General features: G+C 38.8%; 3 protein-coding genes across 3 annotated transcripts; 1 reads left to right on the top strand and 2 right to left on the bottom strand.

The window, feature by feature from the left end:
• Positions 1-640: 640 nt before the first annotated feature.
• On the bottom strand, positions 641-3,303 carry LOC126615967 (low-temperature-induced 65 kDa protein-like). Its single transcript, XM_050283917.1, has 6 exons — positions 3,182-3,303; positions 2,907-3,077; positions 2,242-2,667; positions 1,854-2,114; positions 1,021-1,776; positions 641-942 (listed from the first exon to the last, which is right to left on the bottom strand). Exons 1-6 carry the CDS (start codon positions 3,252-3,254, stop codon positions 848-850), a joined length of 1,782 nt encoding a protein of 593 aa, XP_050139874.1. The 5' UTR covers positions 3,255-3,303; the 3' UTR covers positions 641-847.
• Positions 3,304-4,404: 1,101 nt separating this feature from the next.
• Positions 4,405-10,174, top strand: LOC126615949 (protein SHORTAGE IN CHIASMATA 1-like). The gene is given in 12 exon segments (XM_050283894.1): positions 4,405-4,771; positions 5,147-5,232; positions 5,314-5,400; positions 5,479-5,553; positions 6,001-6,790; positions 6,888-7,211; positions 7,335-7,631; positions 7,633-7,694; positions 7,696-7,855; positions 7,958-9,119; positions 9,122-9,666; positions 9,801-10,174. Coding segments are annotated over 8 exon segments (3,102 nt in total). The 5' UTR covers positions 4,405-4,771; positions 5,147-5,232; positions 5,314-5,400; positions 5,479-5,553; positions 6,001-6,373; the 3' UTR covers positions 9,936-10,174.
• Positions 10,175-10,195: 21 nt separating this feature from the next.
• Positions 10,196-14,446, bottom strand: LOC126615958 (uncharacterized). The gene is made up of 6 exons (XM_050283904.1): positions 13,977-14,446; positions 13,514-13,714; positions 13,277-13,437; positions 13,050-13,155; positions 10,997-12,942; positions 10,196-10,798 (listed from the first exon to the last, which is right to left on the bottom strand). Exons 1-6 carry the CDS (start codon positions 14,043-14,045, stop codon positions 10,567-10,569), a joined length of 2,715 nt encoding a protein of 904 aa, XP_050139861.1. The 5' UTR covers positions 14,046-14,446; the 3' UTR covers positions 10,196-10,566.
• Between the last annotated feature and the right edge of the window lie 2,169 nt (positions 14,447-16,615).

Raw genomic sequence — 16,615 nt, 5'->3', positions numbered from 1 at the left:
ATGCTCCTCGTGGCCCACAAGGTTTTCTTGGCCCACGCCCTCCATATGGTCCTCATGGCTCAAGCTCTATTCAAGCTCCACGATGAAAATCAAGTTACAGGGAACAAAGCTAAAAATAAGTCTAATAGTAGTTTGGTTAGTAAATTTGCCTATTATATAGGTATATATGTATTTTTTTCTATTTTCCCTTACCATTTAAGCAATCTTATGAGGAAATTAGATTGTCATGTTTTTAAAATGTATATTGGTTGGGAACGATTCTAAGTTTGTACTCTACACGGGTATCTCATAGACTTAATTATTAGTGCTGGTAAATCACATAATGCGGTCAGAGAGAGCCTGAAATGTCTCTTTGAGTTTTTTCGGACCTCAAAATGAATGGAATGGCATGGCAAAGCTACTAAATGGCGTAAAAAGAAAACATGCGTAGTAGCATGCCATTTGGGGAGAAGTTTGAGTCCCGCAATTGAAATGAACCTTTCTTCTTGTGGGGCAACGGAGCTAAACATTGCGAATCATAAGACAAAAACGCCTAACGACAATAGCATTAACAAATAGTTACAAGAAAAATCAACTCCAAACTTGATCGTAATTTAATTGTAATTTAAACGCCGAGGATAATTGAAGGTGCGCACAGTTAAAATCCCCCCCCTGCTTTTAAGTCAAAGTACCCTCCGTTTTCTAATTCATTAGATACATGATAATATAACACATGACTTGGGAAGCCACACAAACATTCAAGTTCACAAAACAACTCCTCAAACTACAACACACTGTCTGTGTCCCCACGTACTACAACCCTAAATATCCCATTTATTCACCAACAAACTTCCATCAACGGCCATCTTCAGTTGCTGGACCCCTGAAGTCTCCGCTGCTCGGCACCGCCATGGCCTCGCCGCTCCGCCACTCCACTGCCAGAACTAGAGAAACCCTCTGTACCTGTCAACACCAAAACAAATCGTTGCTCACATTCAAATTAACCAAGTACTCTTAGGGAGATTAAGATTCAAATTTTACCAGTTGAAGAACCAAGGGACTGAGGAGAAGTGGCGCTTTCATCAGCTTTCCCAAGCAATGAACCAACAGCCCCTTTAACGGTATCCGCCACAACTTTCCCATAGCTAGACTGCTGGACGTCATCATCCCCATAATCCGGCCCCAACCGCTGGGTAACCTCCATGCTCTCGGTCACTTTCCCAACAGGCCGGGCACCGCTCCCAGGTTGCTCTGCCTTATTATGCATGTGTAGGGTTTCCGATATCACCTCGGACAGTGCCCTGTCCTCCTCACCAGGCTTCAACTTCTCAAACAAATAGCCCTTCACAGAAATTCCCTTGTCCTGCCCGGATTTGTTATACTCACCCCCTGTAGTAGTGGTACCAGTACCCCGGTGGACTTCTTCTTTGCCAGCTGTCCCAGCACCGCCGGGGAGTTTCGACATCACTGCACTCCCTGCCCCGGCAACCTTCTCGTAGACAGGTGTCATCTTCTCAGTAACTGCGGCTGTAATGCCCTTACCCTGTTGCCCAGGTGCAGCTGACCCGGACCTAACGGCTGCCTGATCTCCATGTTGCTGTTGGTCAGTGTCCACACCGTATCCTAGCTTGGAAGCGACGGCGTTTTTAGCAGATATTGCCTTGTCAGCAATGGCAGACGTGGCGGATGAAACTTTCTCCGTGTAGCTACCGCCCTGGTTTGATGGGTGCTCAGGAGAAAATTGATCATGGCTTCCAGTGATCGGGTTTTGATTTGTTCCAACATGATGGTGTAATCCTACTTACACATCAACAACGTATAAGTTATAACCATATCATATGGACAACTTAATTAAGTACTAATCGCGTAGTTACCTGCATTAGTCGAATCATTTGCTGGAGAATAAGCATGCGGATTAACATCTTTGTGTTGATCATTGTTCCCTCCTCCATACCCAAGCTTGGAAGCAACTGCATTTTTTGCAGATATCGCCTCTTCAGCGATAGCGGAAGTGGCAGATGAAACTTTCTCCGTGTAACTACTGCCCCAGTTCGATGATGGCTTGGCATCTCCACCATGAATGTTAATCTTATTAAACGAGTGGAGAATCGGCGAAATTCCAATTTCTTCACCGCCTGTCACATGACTCACATGTAAAAATTATAAAAAATTTAATCAATTAGCAAAAACTCATATATTAGTTTGTAGCTTTAGCAAAAAATTTAGAATTTATGACAAGATTATATATATGTTACAGTTTACCTGCATGAGTTGGATCAGTGACTTTAGTCTCATAGTTTGAAGGAGTATAACCTTGAGGATTGGCCTTTGGCGCATGTGGATCCTCCTCCAATCCTCTCGGTCGGTCCAAATTTACCCCGGACTGACCGAAGTGCCCTTCTTTCCTTGTAGCAAAAGCATGACTTGGGTCAGTGACATTGACATTGGTCTTCTGGTAATCTCCACGAGAAGAAATAGGGGTGCGATCGTCCAAGCCCCGGTGGTGCAAATGGATCCTGGTTTGACCCAAATGACCCCCGGTGGGTACATATTCCTTCATCGGATCGGTCCTCTCCAAATGCGGCACTTCGGGAGGATCGCGATCCTGAATCGCTGCTTTCGTGTCCCCGAATTTCACCATTGGCACCTTCAAAATATCTCCTTGCCCTGGTGCACCACTCCTTATGGCTGCACGTCGTATTCACAACATGTCCCATGAAAGTAGAAATTATAACTAATTTAGATCAAATCTGGATCTAACTTTTGTAATCTATAAAGATAATCAATTCGATTATAGTCAATCTAATCTAAATTAGATCGATCTCAACAGATACTACCTCCAACCCACCTCTAATTAACGAACTAGCAAACTGACATGACCATGCCCTAAATTATTAAGATGAAAATAAATCAAGGGAAAAACTTACTTGTTGCACCATGCACTTCAGGGTCTTCGTCTTCTTCATCATCTTCCTTGTCGAGATCATTATGGTCGTGTTCGTGTTCGTGGCCATGCTTTGTGAGCTTGTTCTTTATCTTCTTCGCCTTCTCCTTTACCTTCTTCAGAACCGACTTCTCCTGGTGGTCCTCCTCTTCGCCTTCATCCAAATTTAACAAATAAAATTAACAAAAAACACAAAACCAATCAACATTGTTAAGTACTTTAACTAATTCTACCAAAATGAGGTTTCTCGGTTTCTACCTTGGTGCGTGACAAGGTGCTGGGTGTGGCGGTTGTCCTCGTGATCGTGAGGACGAGCCATTTGTGACTCCATGATTCAAATGCGAGTAAAAGATTGTGTTGCGCTTTAAGCTTGCAGAACAGATCAGTAGTGTACAAAACAGATCAGTGAAAGTGGAGGTTTAGAGGGACTGGCTTTAACGGTAAACACAGAGGCTCTTCTGCCACCTTTGCATGGCTCTGTCGCTCTGGGAGCGAGACACGTAGGAGAATAACCGGCCACGTAGCCCCTACCCACTATACGTGGCTTTCTGGTTTTGTGTAATGGATAATCTCATGCAGTTTTGCCATAACTGATTGCTAGCTAGGGTTACAACATTTGACATGTTGGAGATAGGTAAGGATAGAGGATTTTTTTGGTAAGTAGTAATGTTAGGTAAATCAAATTTTAGAGTAAATTTGTAAATTAAGTGATATATCATCAAAAGAAATAAGCACGTTAATTAATACTTAAAAGAATTTAATTATCAACAACTACATCATATAGTTTATAAAATTTAGGTTAAATAGTTGACTTGTTTAGCATTACCCTGTAAAAAGACCTTAGTTTAAGAAAAAAAATGAATATTGACATGATAATGACTATCGATACGTACACTATTGAAAGTTCAATTACATTATTGTCTATAATTTTATTTTGTAATAGAATATTAAATTTTCTTTTCATGTTTTTTTAATTGACAAAGAAGGAAAATAATCTGGAGATCCTAAGGCTCTCGCAATCGTGTCCATTCATCGTACATTGTGCTGTCAAAAATCATTTAAAATTTAAAATTTAAAATTCAAATATAAATAGTATCTAACGAAAAATGACCGCACGATATACAATAAACAAACACGATTGCAAGATCTCTAGGATCCTTTTCGGACAAAGAGAAGTTTGTTAGCTTAGATGATGACAATATATTGATAAATAAATAAAACATCAAAAAAATTTATAAAATATATTCTCTTAGATAAAAGTATAGATGTGTTGTATGAGAAAATATCACCATAATGTTATCCGTGATTAAACAGATACCGTTGGATGCCAAGACCGTTTTGGACATAATCCATCTAACGCAAGATAGAGTGCCCACGTTCCAGTGGCATAGTGCGCACCAAGCGCCTTTTAGCTCAAACATCCCCATCGTATCAATATAACGGCGGAAATTTAACGCGCCAAACTGAATTCCTCTGAAACCAAACCAGTCCGTCGCGTCTCAAAAATTTGAAGCTGAAATGCGAACACGCTACCTTAACATCGACTACTTCATCGCCACTCCAATCCAAGCCCTGGAATCCCTAACCTTCCTCCACCTCCCGATTCTTCCCCTCCCTCCCTCCAATCTCTCCACCGCCTTCGACGGCCTCCACCACCTCCGCTTCCACTCCGAACTCGAAGTCTCGCTCCAAATCGAGCAATTTCCGGTCGCGGCCGCTCTCACCAAGTTCTTCTCCGATGTTCTTCCTCAGAATATCGTTCTCGATGTCGCGGACTTCGACGCCGGCGATCCGTCTCCGAGTTCTAGAAGTTTCGATTCCGGCAGCCGTGAGCTGCGGTTTTCGGAGGTAATGTGCTGAATCAGATTAGGAATTTGTTGATTATTCGTAATGCAGTTGATCATTGAACTTAATTTGGATTAAAATTTGAATTATCGGATTATTGCGTTTGTTATTGTTGAAAGAAAAATAGATTACGGAGTTTGATTATTCAATCTAATCATAGGTTTTGTTTGGCTGCTATCGTATTATGTATCAGAACAAAAATAAATCCAGAATTGTATGAAGCTTATAATTATTCCTTTAGTTAACCGCATAGGGCAGCTCTTGCTTTGATGTCAAAGTTGATAGAAGTTTACGAATTCTGAAACTGAACTTATATGCTAAAGTAGTTCGGGTAATTAGTGGTTTTCGTATAACGTGTTTGTTTGCTATGACCTGCAGAAGAAAGCTGAGGCATCAAAAACGAGAAGGGGTTGGAGGATCAGATAACTTTTGGCTCCGAGACTCTGGAGACTGCATTCCGAAAAGTATGCCAATGGAATTCTCATATTTAACAACTTTTTATCATGTTTGTGCTTGTCTGAGAAGTCAAGCTTATGTTACTGTAGAAGGACAATGGCAGAAGAGATGCAGAGAAAGATGCACACCCATTGGAAGTGCTCCGATTAGAAACACCAGAGTTGGATGTATTCTTGGTAAACTGAATGTCTACTAACCAGTTGCTAATGGACAATTTGGTTCTGCATCCATAATATCTTGTCTCGTATGTGCAGGAAAATGCTTACATTTATGAGAAAGAGGAGCTCCCGTTTCTTTCAGAAGAAGTTCCAGAAACTGAGAATAATTTAGTATGTTTCTCATAAATTTATGATTCAGTTATAATTTGCTTCACTCTTTCTAATTAGTTGACGCATGACAAATAACACTGGCACGTCCCAACCTCCCAGTGACTTGTCCTTCTTGTACGTGTTAGTAAATTTTAATATTGACATTGTAATAAGTATAACCGTAGTTTCTTTTTTGTTGATTATCATATTAGATAAAGCGATTCCAAGGTTTTTAACTTATGTCATTCTTTGGATAGACATTTGATGGGGAAGGGGTGGATCTTGGAATAATTATAGTTATGGAAGGAGTTGGGTTGACTAAGTTTCATTTTGGGATTCATGTAACATATCAAGTTTACGGTGCAAATTTTGTTGTTTTTCCATTCTCCTTAGTCAGCTTGATAGTTAACAAGTCACTGATATTAAATTTTGTGTAAGGGCTGTTATGTGGTAATGTGTTTCTTTCAGGAAATGCTCAATCTTACAGTGAAGTATCCTTTGGGAAGTTCATGAGTCAGTTCATACAGTTGAAGACTTTCATTCAGAGTATTCCACGGATCAAAAGGCTTATATGTTTGAAGATGATTGTTCTTACAAGGACCAAATGCACTTCTATCAGAATTTCCCTGTATTAGAACCAAATGAGATAACTCTGCCAACTTTCATGGGTTTGTCTGTAGGGGGTGAACTTTCTTCTGTATATGAAAATATTGAGCCCCAGCAATGGGATAAAAAAGATAAGCTGAATGGCGAGGAGCTCTTGGGTACAAAGGAATACGGGATATCATAATATCTTTTAGATCTTCTATCTGATCTCGGGTCCCTTGACATTACTCCTGAAATGGATTTATTAAGTATGGTGGAAATGCCACAGATTCAGGGAGACGTCACATATCAAGGGGCGTCCACAGTTGCTTCTTTCCAATCTCTAAGCCCGGTTGTTTTTGAAGAATCTCAGATTCTTGATTTGGACTCATCTCACCATTTTGAAGTCCTCATTAGTACACAAACAGCAAATGAACCAGAAACCTGTGACTGGATGTTTAGTGGAGACATAAACTTCAATACTTTGATTGTTAGTCATGAGCTAGCCCTGGTCGATGACACATTCAAATCATTGCCCGTGCCTGTTCTCTCTGATCATGAAAAGATATGTTCATCATATGTTGTTATGGAGGAAACACTAACTTACCGCTGCTGCCCCTATCTGCATCAGATAGGATTTACTTGGATTGGCATTTTCTCGAGAAAGATAAATGTAATTGTCAAATTTCTTTCTCCCATCAGAAAATCTTGGAGGATACAAATTCACTGAGCACTGTTTTGATTGGGACTCCTATAATGATGGAATGCAGGTGTATGATTTTGCTTTCTCCGATGATGCTGTAGAGGAGTTTACTACAGAAGAAAACAAAGAATTACAGGAGTTGCCCTCTGATGGTATTCCTATGCTTGCTGGTCATCTTGGAGATACTTCAGCCGAATTGTCAGGCAGCACTTTTGCACAGAAAAAAAATGGAGAGCAGATTGATAAAAGAGGTGCTGAGAGGGCTTCCTCACTTTTCAAGTCTATGTCACGATTCAATGATATCGACTTTTTCTTGAATCCCCAGAAGGCCTCTACAGGTGGAAACAGTAATTGTGCAGTTACCACAGTTGCTAATGCTACATTTCCAAAGGTTTAATCATTAATTATTTGAATTTATCCGTCCCTCATTAATCTCATTATTTATTTGTTTCATTTATGGATAGCTAATTAATTCCAACTCACTTACCTCTCTATTCAAATATGCTAACACCAGGTGTATGCCCAGGGAGAGCAGTCTTATTCTATATCTCCTCCAGTTGTGAACATGAATGATCAGCAATCAGAGGAACTCTTGGACATTTTTCCTGGTCATGAAAAGAATGATATGACATATAAAGAAGGTGCAGATGAAGAAGAAGCTAGCAGTATGCCCCTACCTAATCTTTCTATGCCATCTGCAATGGAAGCTGAGCGTTTTCAGCACAGCATGGCTTCTTTCCCTGAGATTGTCATTGTTGTAAACACTCAAAATCTTGATAAGGAAGTGATAGTGTCTAGAAGAAGTACCTACAAAAAAAATTCTTGCAATGGAGAAAGAAGGGGTACAATTAGTAGAACATGATTCAGATTTACCTCATCAGTTCTGCAATTTGTTTAGTGTGGTATGACTGCAAAAACATTGGACAGAAAGCAACCACTCTTGATGAAGCTTCTTCATACTTACCTCTGTGCATTGAGAACATTGCCACAAATGTTTTGACGTTGCTGAGTTTCACTTTCAGTGGCTGCTTTATGGTAGTTAACAAAACTATATTCGTAGTTTTTACTTTTTTTGTTTGCTTTTTCTACATTGAACTGATAGAAATTCTTCTTATTCTTGTATTTCTCTTCCAACAGGTCTTTGAGGGAGAAAACAGCTTCCTCTCCACTATAATGGAGTCCTCAGATGGACTTTATGCAGCAGCAGCATGCCTGGGAATTGATTTGCAGCTTTTCAACTCGTATTCATCTGAGTTGACTGATGAAATTGTACTGAGCTGCATGGGACATGCCCCGAAGTTGACAAGGTTTATGTATCCTCGAATGCCTGAGTTGGAAAGTCTTGCAGAATCATTCCTTACCAAACTTCCTTCAGTAAATGCTTTGACAGCTCATGCAATACTGTCTTCAGGAGGCTTGCTCAAAGAGTTTCTTGAATCGTCCCATGAAACCAGGATGAGTGTACTCCAAAAATATCACGTTCCTGATGAAAGTATCACACTATTTAGTGCTTTATGCAAATATGGTGAACCGGCAGATTCTAAATCAATTATGACAGACTGCTCCTCTTCAGTGTCTTCAAGTCCGGACTCAGGAAGATATAATTTGAATATTGTTTCGGAAAGAAAGAAGCGAAAATACAATGGTAGTCCTGACAAATATGAGTTACCAACGAATGAATTCTTGCACCTGGAGCCGTTCAACCAATTCAGTACCGGCATCTTGCATCCTTCAACAGCTTCCAAGCTAACTGATTCATGTATGTCAAAAAGCCCCAAAATAATTGATGAGTTCCGAAAGTCTAAGTTCTCTCAGAATGACTTGTTTGATCAAGAGGGTTTGGATATGGATATGATGATGTATCCTTCTAAGGTTTTCGAGCCATATGATTCTCAAATCTCCAAAGGACCTCAGGTATTAAACGAGATAAAAAGGTCCTGTTCATCGTTGAAGGATAAGCTGTCAGGTCTGAAACGGGGATCAGATATGCCTATCATGAAGAATTTTGATTGCTATAACAAGAAGAACACTGAGGTTATGCATGAGGACCTAAAAGGGGAAGTTATTGACCTAACAGACAGTCTTGTATTAGATGAGGACTTTTCTTTTATTGGCAACTTCATGAACTTCTCATCTCAGATGCCTGAGTTGGAAATGGATTCCACAAAGAGGTCTAAAGCTGCAAGAAAATTGTCATTTGCTTCGAGCAGTCGCCTTACTTTCCCAACAGCTGCTGAAATCAACTCAACTCCAACTGTTTGGTGTTCTGCAGAAGGCCTGAGAAAAATTTCGCAAGTTGGAGCAACAATTACTCAGATACAGATCTCGAACATGATGTTTTCCACTTAACAAACCGTAACATGCCCTCAGAGGAGACTTTCATGAAGAGTTCTGGGGGAAAATCCCAAGGGATACATTTTCACTAGAATGATATATCACCTTATGGACGAAAGCAAGGGCTACATATCTACGAAAATGATATATCACATTATGGTGGAACACCACTCTCAAAAGCTCTTTGCTCAGGCAGTTCACAGCAAAATACTCCCTGGACAATAGAGTTTCTGAACAGAATCGAGGAAAAGAGCAGGTTGCGTCAGCAGTCCCTTCCTGGTGAATTAACCGGCCCTAATTTGGGTTATCCAGGGAATGTATCGAAGGTTACCAAGAGAAGAAGTCAGTCTATTCTTGATTTTTACAAGTACCAAGGTGGCAACACTCCAAGAAAATTACCAGAAGGAAAGAGGCAGAAGCGACCTTTACAATCTTCAAGGTCACCCAAAAATGAAAATAACTCAGCTCCTCCTCTTACTGCCTGGACACCTCTTGACAAAAGAGCAAGACAGGTTTGTCTCATATCCCTTTTGGCATCTTGGTAGTCTGTTTTTCTTGTATTATAAATCACATGCATAGATGGTATTCCTATCATTGAATCATTGACAGTTTCGTACTGAAGTCTTTTACACTTGATCAACTGCAGACACTATCTTTTGCAACGAATGATAGTGGAAACCCAACTAAGCTGGCGTGGAGTGATGGAGGTCATGGAGTCAGGAAAAGTTTCAGATTCAAACTTGAAACGGCAAGGTGTGTTGGTTCAGAGCTTATGGTATAGGATCATGGTTTTAGGTTGCTTCCCAATTACTACAGAAAAATGGTATTTGTTTCTTTTTATGTTTACCTGGCCAGAAAATAAAATGATCTCTGTTTGCATCTCTCTTTCTGAGTCAGTACTTTCGTAGCTCTGTCTGGAAGTCCCAAGTCTGTAATTAATATTAATGACAAAATGGTTGAAATATATTGGCCTCTTATATAGGTAAGATTGAGCATTTTCTTAAAAGCTCTTTTGAGAAATTCGTGTCACAAACTAGTCAGTTTCAGAAAATCAATAAAGTTTTCTATTACATCCTTTAGACAAATAGCACAAATGAATGAGTAATGCCTGTGTGATACAAAAACTGTGTTAATATAATGAAAATGGTACAATATTCATGAAATCTCCACTCAGTTATGAATCCTGGATCTTCATCTTTCGGGGTTCCAGACTTCGGTGATTCTGTCATGATTCAAATTGGAAAATGATGAACAACAGGTTTGTGAAAAATTAATGTCTATTGCTTCACAGCCTACTTATTAACCTTTGGACATTCTGCAGTCGAATAGTTCCACCTGGATATTTGCTCTAGTGCTCAGCATATCCAGCTGCAATTCTGTACATTGTCCAAGGTTCAAAACCTCAGAGGAAGCTAGTTCTTACTGTTTCTGAGGTTACGTACAGTCATTACAAGTTGTTGCCTTTCACCTTCAACCTCTGCGAATCTAAGACTTATCTCCGAATATCTTTCTTCCATTTCCTTCAGTTCGTTTTCCATAGATTTGTTTCTTTCTTTCAGTAATGTCAATTCAGTCATCAAATCTGTATACTTCTTCTCATCACTGGTGGCTTTCAACTCTTTCACCGAGCAATCTTCTACTTTCCTGTGAAGTGAAATGAAGTTAAATAACTATTCCGAAAAGTTGCACTCTACTTTTACTGGTGACTGTTTGTGTTTGTGCTTGCATGTACATGCATATTGTCAACACAGAAAAAACAAAAAAAAGTGGTACGCAGATAAAATGATATATTTAGTTGAGATAAGCAGAGATGTCAAATTTTGCTTGATAAAATGAGTTTACCTTTGTCCATTGGTATTCTTAACCGTTCTCTTTGAATTGCTGACTTTCTTTTGTACCTCAGCCTGTAATTGAGATATTTGTTTCTTCAAGCTTTCTTTTTCCAATGCTTCCTTTTTCAACATATCCTTCAACTTGCTGTGCTGGGTCTTCAGGTTTTCCACTTCGGAGTTCAGAGAAGTGATTGCAGTTTCCTTCTCGTCTTTCAAAGATCTAATGTTAGTAAGTTCCTCATGCGTTTTCTCTGTTTCCCGCTTTGCTGAAGCAAATATTTTCTCCAAATTGTCCTTTTCAACACTCAGACACTGGATGAGCATCTCATTTTCTGCAATTAATTTCTTCGTTTGTTCCAAATTTCCTCTCAATTTCTCTTTCTCCTGTCTGGAGTTAGAATTCTCATCTGTGAGCCTTTCTATCTCAGTTTCGAGCATTTCAATTTTCATTGAGAGAGCTTCGTGCTCTTCCTCCTCATGCTTCTTTACTTTTTCAAGGTGCTTTGATGTATTGTCTAATTCCAATGACATCTGCTCTATACGCTGTGCTTTCACTTCATTCTGGTTGATAAGATCTTGCAATTTTACTTCAGTCTCGTCCTTAATCAGCTCTAACTCTTCGTTGGCTTTCTGGAGCATCTCTTCCAAAACTCTGTTCTGCCGGCGCAGTTCATTAGCCTCTGCCATCGCTTTTGTGGCCTGCTTCTCATTTTCATCAACCTTAGATGTCATTTCAACAGAAAGCTTTCTGAATTCCTCTTGATGACGCTCGGCTGTTTCAGAATTATTCGACCTTGTCTTCTTCAATTCTTCCTCGGCTTGGATGGCCCTGTATTCCTGCTCAACTTTGGCATTCATCACTTCCTCAAGTTTTTCTTCAAATCCCTTGGCCTGCATCTCGCGTTCCTTCTCCAAAGACTTAAGTTCACTCTCAAGTTCCTGAATGGACATCAAACATTCTGAGAATTCATGTGCTTGCTTCTCAATTGTTTCTTCTGATCTCTCTAACTGAGATTCAAGCTCTTTTATAGTTGCCATATAACCTGCTCGCTCATTTGCCATCTCTGTTTGTATTCTTTCTTGGTTTCGATCTAACTTCTTAGAGATGTCATATTTTTCCTGCCTTAAAAGGTCACAGTCCAAGGTGAGCTGTTTTATACGCATATCCTGCTCTTCCCTCTTTTTCTGGTGTGTGTCTATTTCACCGAGAAGTTCTCTGATGTCAAGCTTCAACGATTCCACTTCCTGATCATCTTTGTTTATTCTTCCTGCAGAATATGTTCCCATCATTTTGGAATTTTTTTCAGCTTCTAACTGGCTTGAAAGATCAAATATTTCTCTATTTTTCTTTCCCAATTCATCTTTCAGATCCTTCACGACAAGGACTAACTCAGAATTTGAGTCTTGTGTGTGCGCGAGTTGTGAGCGAAGATTGGTTCTTGCTTTCTTCTCAGAACTAAGCTCTTGCTTCATTGCGTCTAACTGTGCTCTTGTATCCTCAGTCTCGGGCTGCATCTTTTTGAAAGTCTGTTTCCCATTACTACGTCCCTGTGAGGACTTAAGTTGTTCGCATTCCATTTTGAGTGCATCTCTCTCCTCTTTAAGGCTAACAATTTGTTTAGACAGATTCTGCCCTTGATTGCTCTCTTTGGCCATTTGTTTCCGAAGAGACTGCAATTCCAGTTCCGATAGGTCTGCCTGCCTCTTCAGAACAGTAATTTCATTTCTGAGTTTATCAACATCTGAAACTGCTTGCACTCTTTCTGCCGGAAGCTTGTCTTCAACAATGTCTAGTGAGTCAAATAAGCTTCCATCTGAAGACCAATCCAAGCTTGATTTTTGATGCGTATGGGTTTTCCTTACGTTGGCACCCGCCTGTCCATTGTGAGGCATGGAATTTTGTACTTCAGGGGGTGACAGGGAACTAGCAGCGTCCCGTTGGACATATCCTCCATTCTGCAGCAACGTAAACTACACCTAGTCAGGTTCCCATACTCGGATTCATAAATTTTAGGTCATCTGAGTTAACCTCATCGAAAAGAAAATGCTATGGAATACCGTACTTCATTGGAACGTAAGTGGTTGCTTCCATCTGCATCCCAATTGCCGTTTTGGTTCCCCACGCTGCTATGGCGTGACAGACTTGGATCGTCACCTTCTTCGATTTCCCTGAATATCAGATTAAATCTTATGTCTAACTCGCGCAAGCGAAGGAGACAGCGAAAGAAAAACCGAAACAAATCATAACTAGAGAAGCAATAGAGTGACAGTGTGGATTCTCATTTCTCACCTTTGATCACCATCTTCCTGAATCCTGTGAATTGTCACATGTAAAACTACACCGGAATTTGCAAACTTAAGGGGCAGAGTGACGGTTAACGGTTCAGTTTCCGCCACAATATCTGCAAAATCAATTGAAGCTTCTCCGAGATAACCCGATTTCGAAGATCCCTGCAACAATCCCCTCAGTGTTAAAACGTTACCAAACGAATCCCTTAAGAACTCCGAAAACTAAACGCTTCCTTACATTAGAAACAATGAAGTGATAAATCTTCTCCTTCAGTTTTCCTGTTTTTGCTTCCTCAATCAGCTTCATTGACTCAAAAACTGGATTCTCCCAAATGCAGGTGCCGTCCTGAACCGCCGCTTTCCCCAGCTTCACCGTCGGCTTTCCGACGTCGTCCGGCACCAGCGACAGCATCAAAGTAGGCTTCTTCAATTTCGGCACCTGAGATTAAAAACGGTCAGGAAAGAAAATCCAGGTACGAATGTGATATCATATCCCTGTATAGCGTCTATATATACATAGATATTATATATATATATATATATATATATATATATGTGTATGTATGAAAAACTAGATCACATTTCAGCTGAACTCGTTTCGAAAACTCGAAAACTTCGGTATGAATCCATCAGAGCAAACCAATTTCGAAATAAGTGACTGGAAAGAAGATGGTTTTAGTTTCTGAGTTTGAAAACGATACCTGAGTTGCCTGAAACTGCAATTGGAATACAGCTCTTATCTTCTTCTTCTTGCTCCATGACTTGAACATGTTTTCTGCTTTCTGAGTCCTGAGTTCTCAGATCTCAGAAAAAAAAATTCTGAGATTTTGAGCAGACGATGCTGTTTTCTTTGAGGTTAGAGCAGAAGTTAGGAACAAGCAAGGTATTTTTCAGTCCACTGTTTTTGAAAACAGATGAATATTCTGAAAACGACTAGAAGGCTGTGTGGCTGTGAAAATCTAATCTCTAGCTGTAAGACTAGACGCTCCACAGAACCATTTTTGAAGACGACTCAGAAACGAATTCCATAAATAAAAATGTGATTAGAGAAACAAAATAATTAGCTGTATCGGATTTTAATGCAATCATATGTTTCAGGAAAGATATCTGAATTGCATAATTTTTCAGAACGACGAAAACACGATTTGATATGTTAACTGTCATCACATAAGTGATTAATTATTTTATAAAAAATTAAACATTTATATGGAAACTCATAATTTAGCGAATTCTGTTGTCGACACATGTAATTTCTCCCATCCATGGCCTTGGATGGCCCATTCAGCAGCGCAAAAGTCCGAAAGATGAATAAAAGTTGCTACTTTTACGTAAGTGCCTTGTCGGTTGTCTTATCTAAAACAGTAGCTAAATTGCTATGAGTTTATACTTCTTATCATAATTGAGGATGCACATGGCGAGGACTTGCATGTCAACACGTGCCTCGTACTTTGTGCTTGTATTTTTATAAACTTTATCTCACATTTTAACGTTAATTTTCGTGTCAATACTATAACATATTATATTAAAAATTCAAGATATGAGAGGGTTTGGTAGTACATGAAGAGTTCCACTTTGAAACTTTGAAATATCTCTTGAGCATTTCTTGAATTTTAAACAATGTAACGTGACAATTAATAGTTAAATTCTCTATAAACATTAAAAAATGAGTTCAACCATCGTCATGTTGATTTATAATAGATGCTTAAAATTTTGGTTCCTAACTTTTTTTTCTTACCACTTAGTTTTTTTTTTTATTTTCCTGGTGCAATATCTTCCTTATAAATTTGGAAAATGGAAATTGTATAACATTATTTCTTATTTTCGTAAAATATAACAGCTTCTTAATTGTCTTTTTTATTTATCTGGTATAGACAGGACGCAAAAACATTTTCAATTGACATTATTTGCACCTTAATTACAAGATAACTACGTAACAGACTTCGAAGTTCGCAGGCTGATTTTCCAATCCAATTGGCACTATATATGGATCAATTGGCACTATATATGGATCAATAAGGATTTCCAATCCAATTGACATTATTCGCACCTTAATTTTCATGTCAATACTATAACATATTATAATAAAAAATTCAAGATGTCAGAGGGTTTGGTAGTACATGACGAGTCTCACTTTAAAACTTTGAAATATCTCTTGAGCATTTCTTGAATTTTAAACAATATAACGTGACAGTTAATAGTTAAATTCTCTATAAACATTCAAAAATAAGTTCAACCATCTACTCCCGTCATGTTGATTTACAATAGATGTTTAAAATTCTGGTTCCTAACTTTTTTTTTTCTTACCACTTAGTTTTTTTTTTTCTTCTGGTGCAATATCTTCCTTATAAATTTGAAAAATGGAAATTGTATAACATGGTTTCTTATTTTCGTAAAATATAACAGCTTCTTAATTGTCTTTTTTATTTCTCTGGTATAGACAGGACCAGGCAAAAACATTTTCAATTGACATTCTTCGCACCTTAATACGTAACAGACTTTGAAGTTCGCAGGCTGATTTTCCAAATCCAATTGGCACTATATATTGATCAATAATGAATGTTATTTGGGTACCATGCTTCTAAATGCTTTGATGACTAGAGACCTACCTTCGTCCAAAATGTTAGAGTTGAGTATTCTAAATCAATAACGTACTAATGTTTGAGAAAGTTGAAGTAGTGGACCATTGGCTTGCGATGCGACGGTGGCATCAAACCAATAACTCGACACTACTTATTCTGAAGTTCTCATTTGACGTCACTTATTCTAAGTTTTTAAGTTAATGTCGTGTTATTAGGTTAGTATCCTCTTTCATATGTCCTACTACAACTGGTCCAATATGTCCATCAGATGTCTCTGTTCCCTTCCTTGAAGCTGATTTCTATGTTGTGAACCACGTTTAGCCACCAACCAATTCAGCAATTTATTGCTTAGGATTTGAAATCAAAGGCCACGTAGCATGTCCAATACAAGTGGCCATTCTAGGAGAACTTTTTTCTAGTGGTTATCCAGTTTATTCAAAAATTATATGTGGGTTCACCCATCTCATTCGATTATCGTTAAAGACGAATTTGAACTAGATTATTACTAATCCATTGTGAGGCTAAACTCACAATCTTTCTCTTAGTGTAGATAATATAATTTGTTAAAAAAACATTTTTTATTAGGTAGAATTTTCAATGTGCACATAACATGGAGTGATACACCACATGTCATTATATAGCGGAGGGACACTTGAAAAATAAAAAATTTACTTACTTATATAATAACATGTAGTGTACCACCCGGTATCTCGAATTGCGCATATAATCTTTAATTAACATTTACATATTATTTCCTTGTT

Source organism: Malus sylvestris, chromosome 1 (assembly GCF_916048215.2).
Source record: "Malus sylvestris chromosome 1, drMalSylv7.2, whole genome shotgun sequence".
Lineage (NCBI taxonomy): Eukaryota > Viridiplantae > Streptophyta > Magnoliopsida > Rosales > Rosaceae > Malus > Malus sylvestris.
The sequence above is the reverse complement of the archived record's forward strand: the minus strand, read 5'-3'. Positions and strand labels throughout refer to the sequence as shown.

Coding starts and splice junctions, on each gene's coding strand:
- LOC126615967 (XM_050283917.1), bottom strand. CDS start 3,254: ATGGAGTCACAAATGGCTCGTCCTCACGATCACGAGGACAACCGCCAC. Junction 3,078..3,181: donor GCACCTTGTCACGCACCAAG/GTAGAAACCGAG, acceptor ATTTGGATGAAG/GCGAAGAGGAGGACCACCAG. Junction 2,115..2,241: donor CACTGATCCAACTCATGCAG/GTAAACTGTAAC, acceptor GTCATGTGACAG/GCGGTGAAGAAATTGGAATT.
- LOC126615958 (XM_050283904.1), bottom strand. CDS start 14,045: ATGTTCAAGTCATGGAGCAAGAAGAAGAAGATAAGAGCTGTATTCCAA. Junction 13,715..13,976: donor TGCAGTTTCAGGCAACTCAG/GTATCGTTTTCA, acceptor TTTTAATCTCAG/GTGCCGAAATTGAAGAAGCC. Junction 13,438..13,513: donor ATCACTTCATTGTTTCTAAT/GTAAGGAAGCGT, acceptor GGATTGTTGCAG/GGATCTTCGAAATCGGGTTA.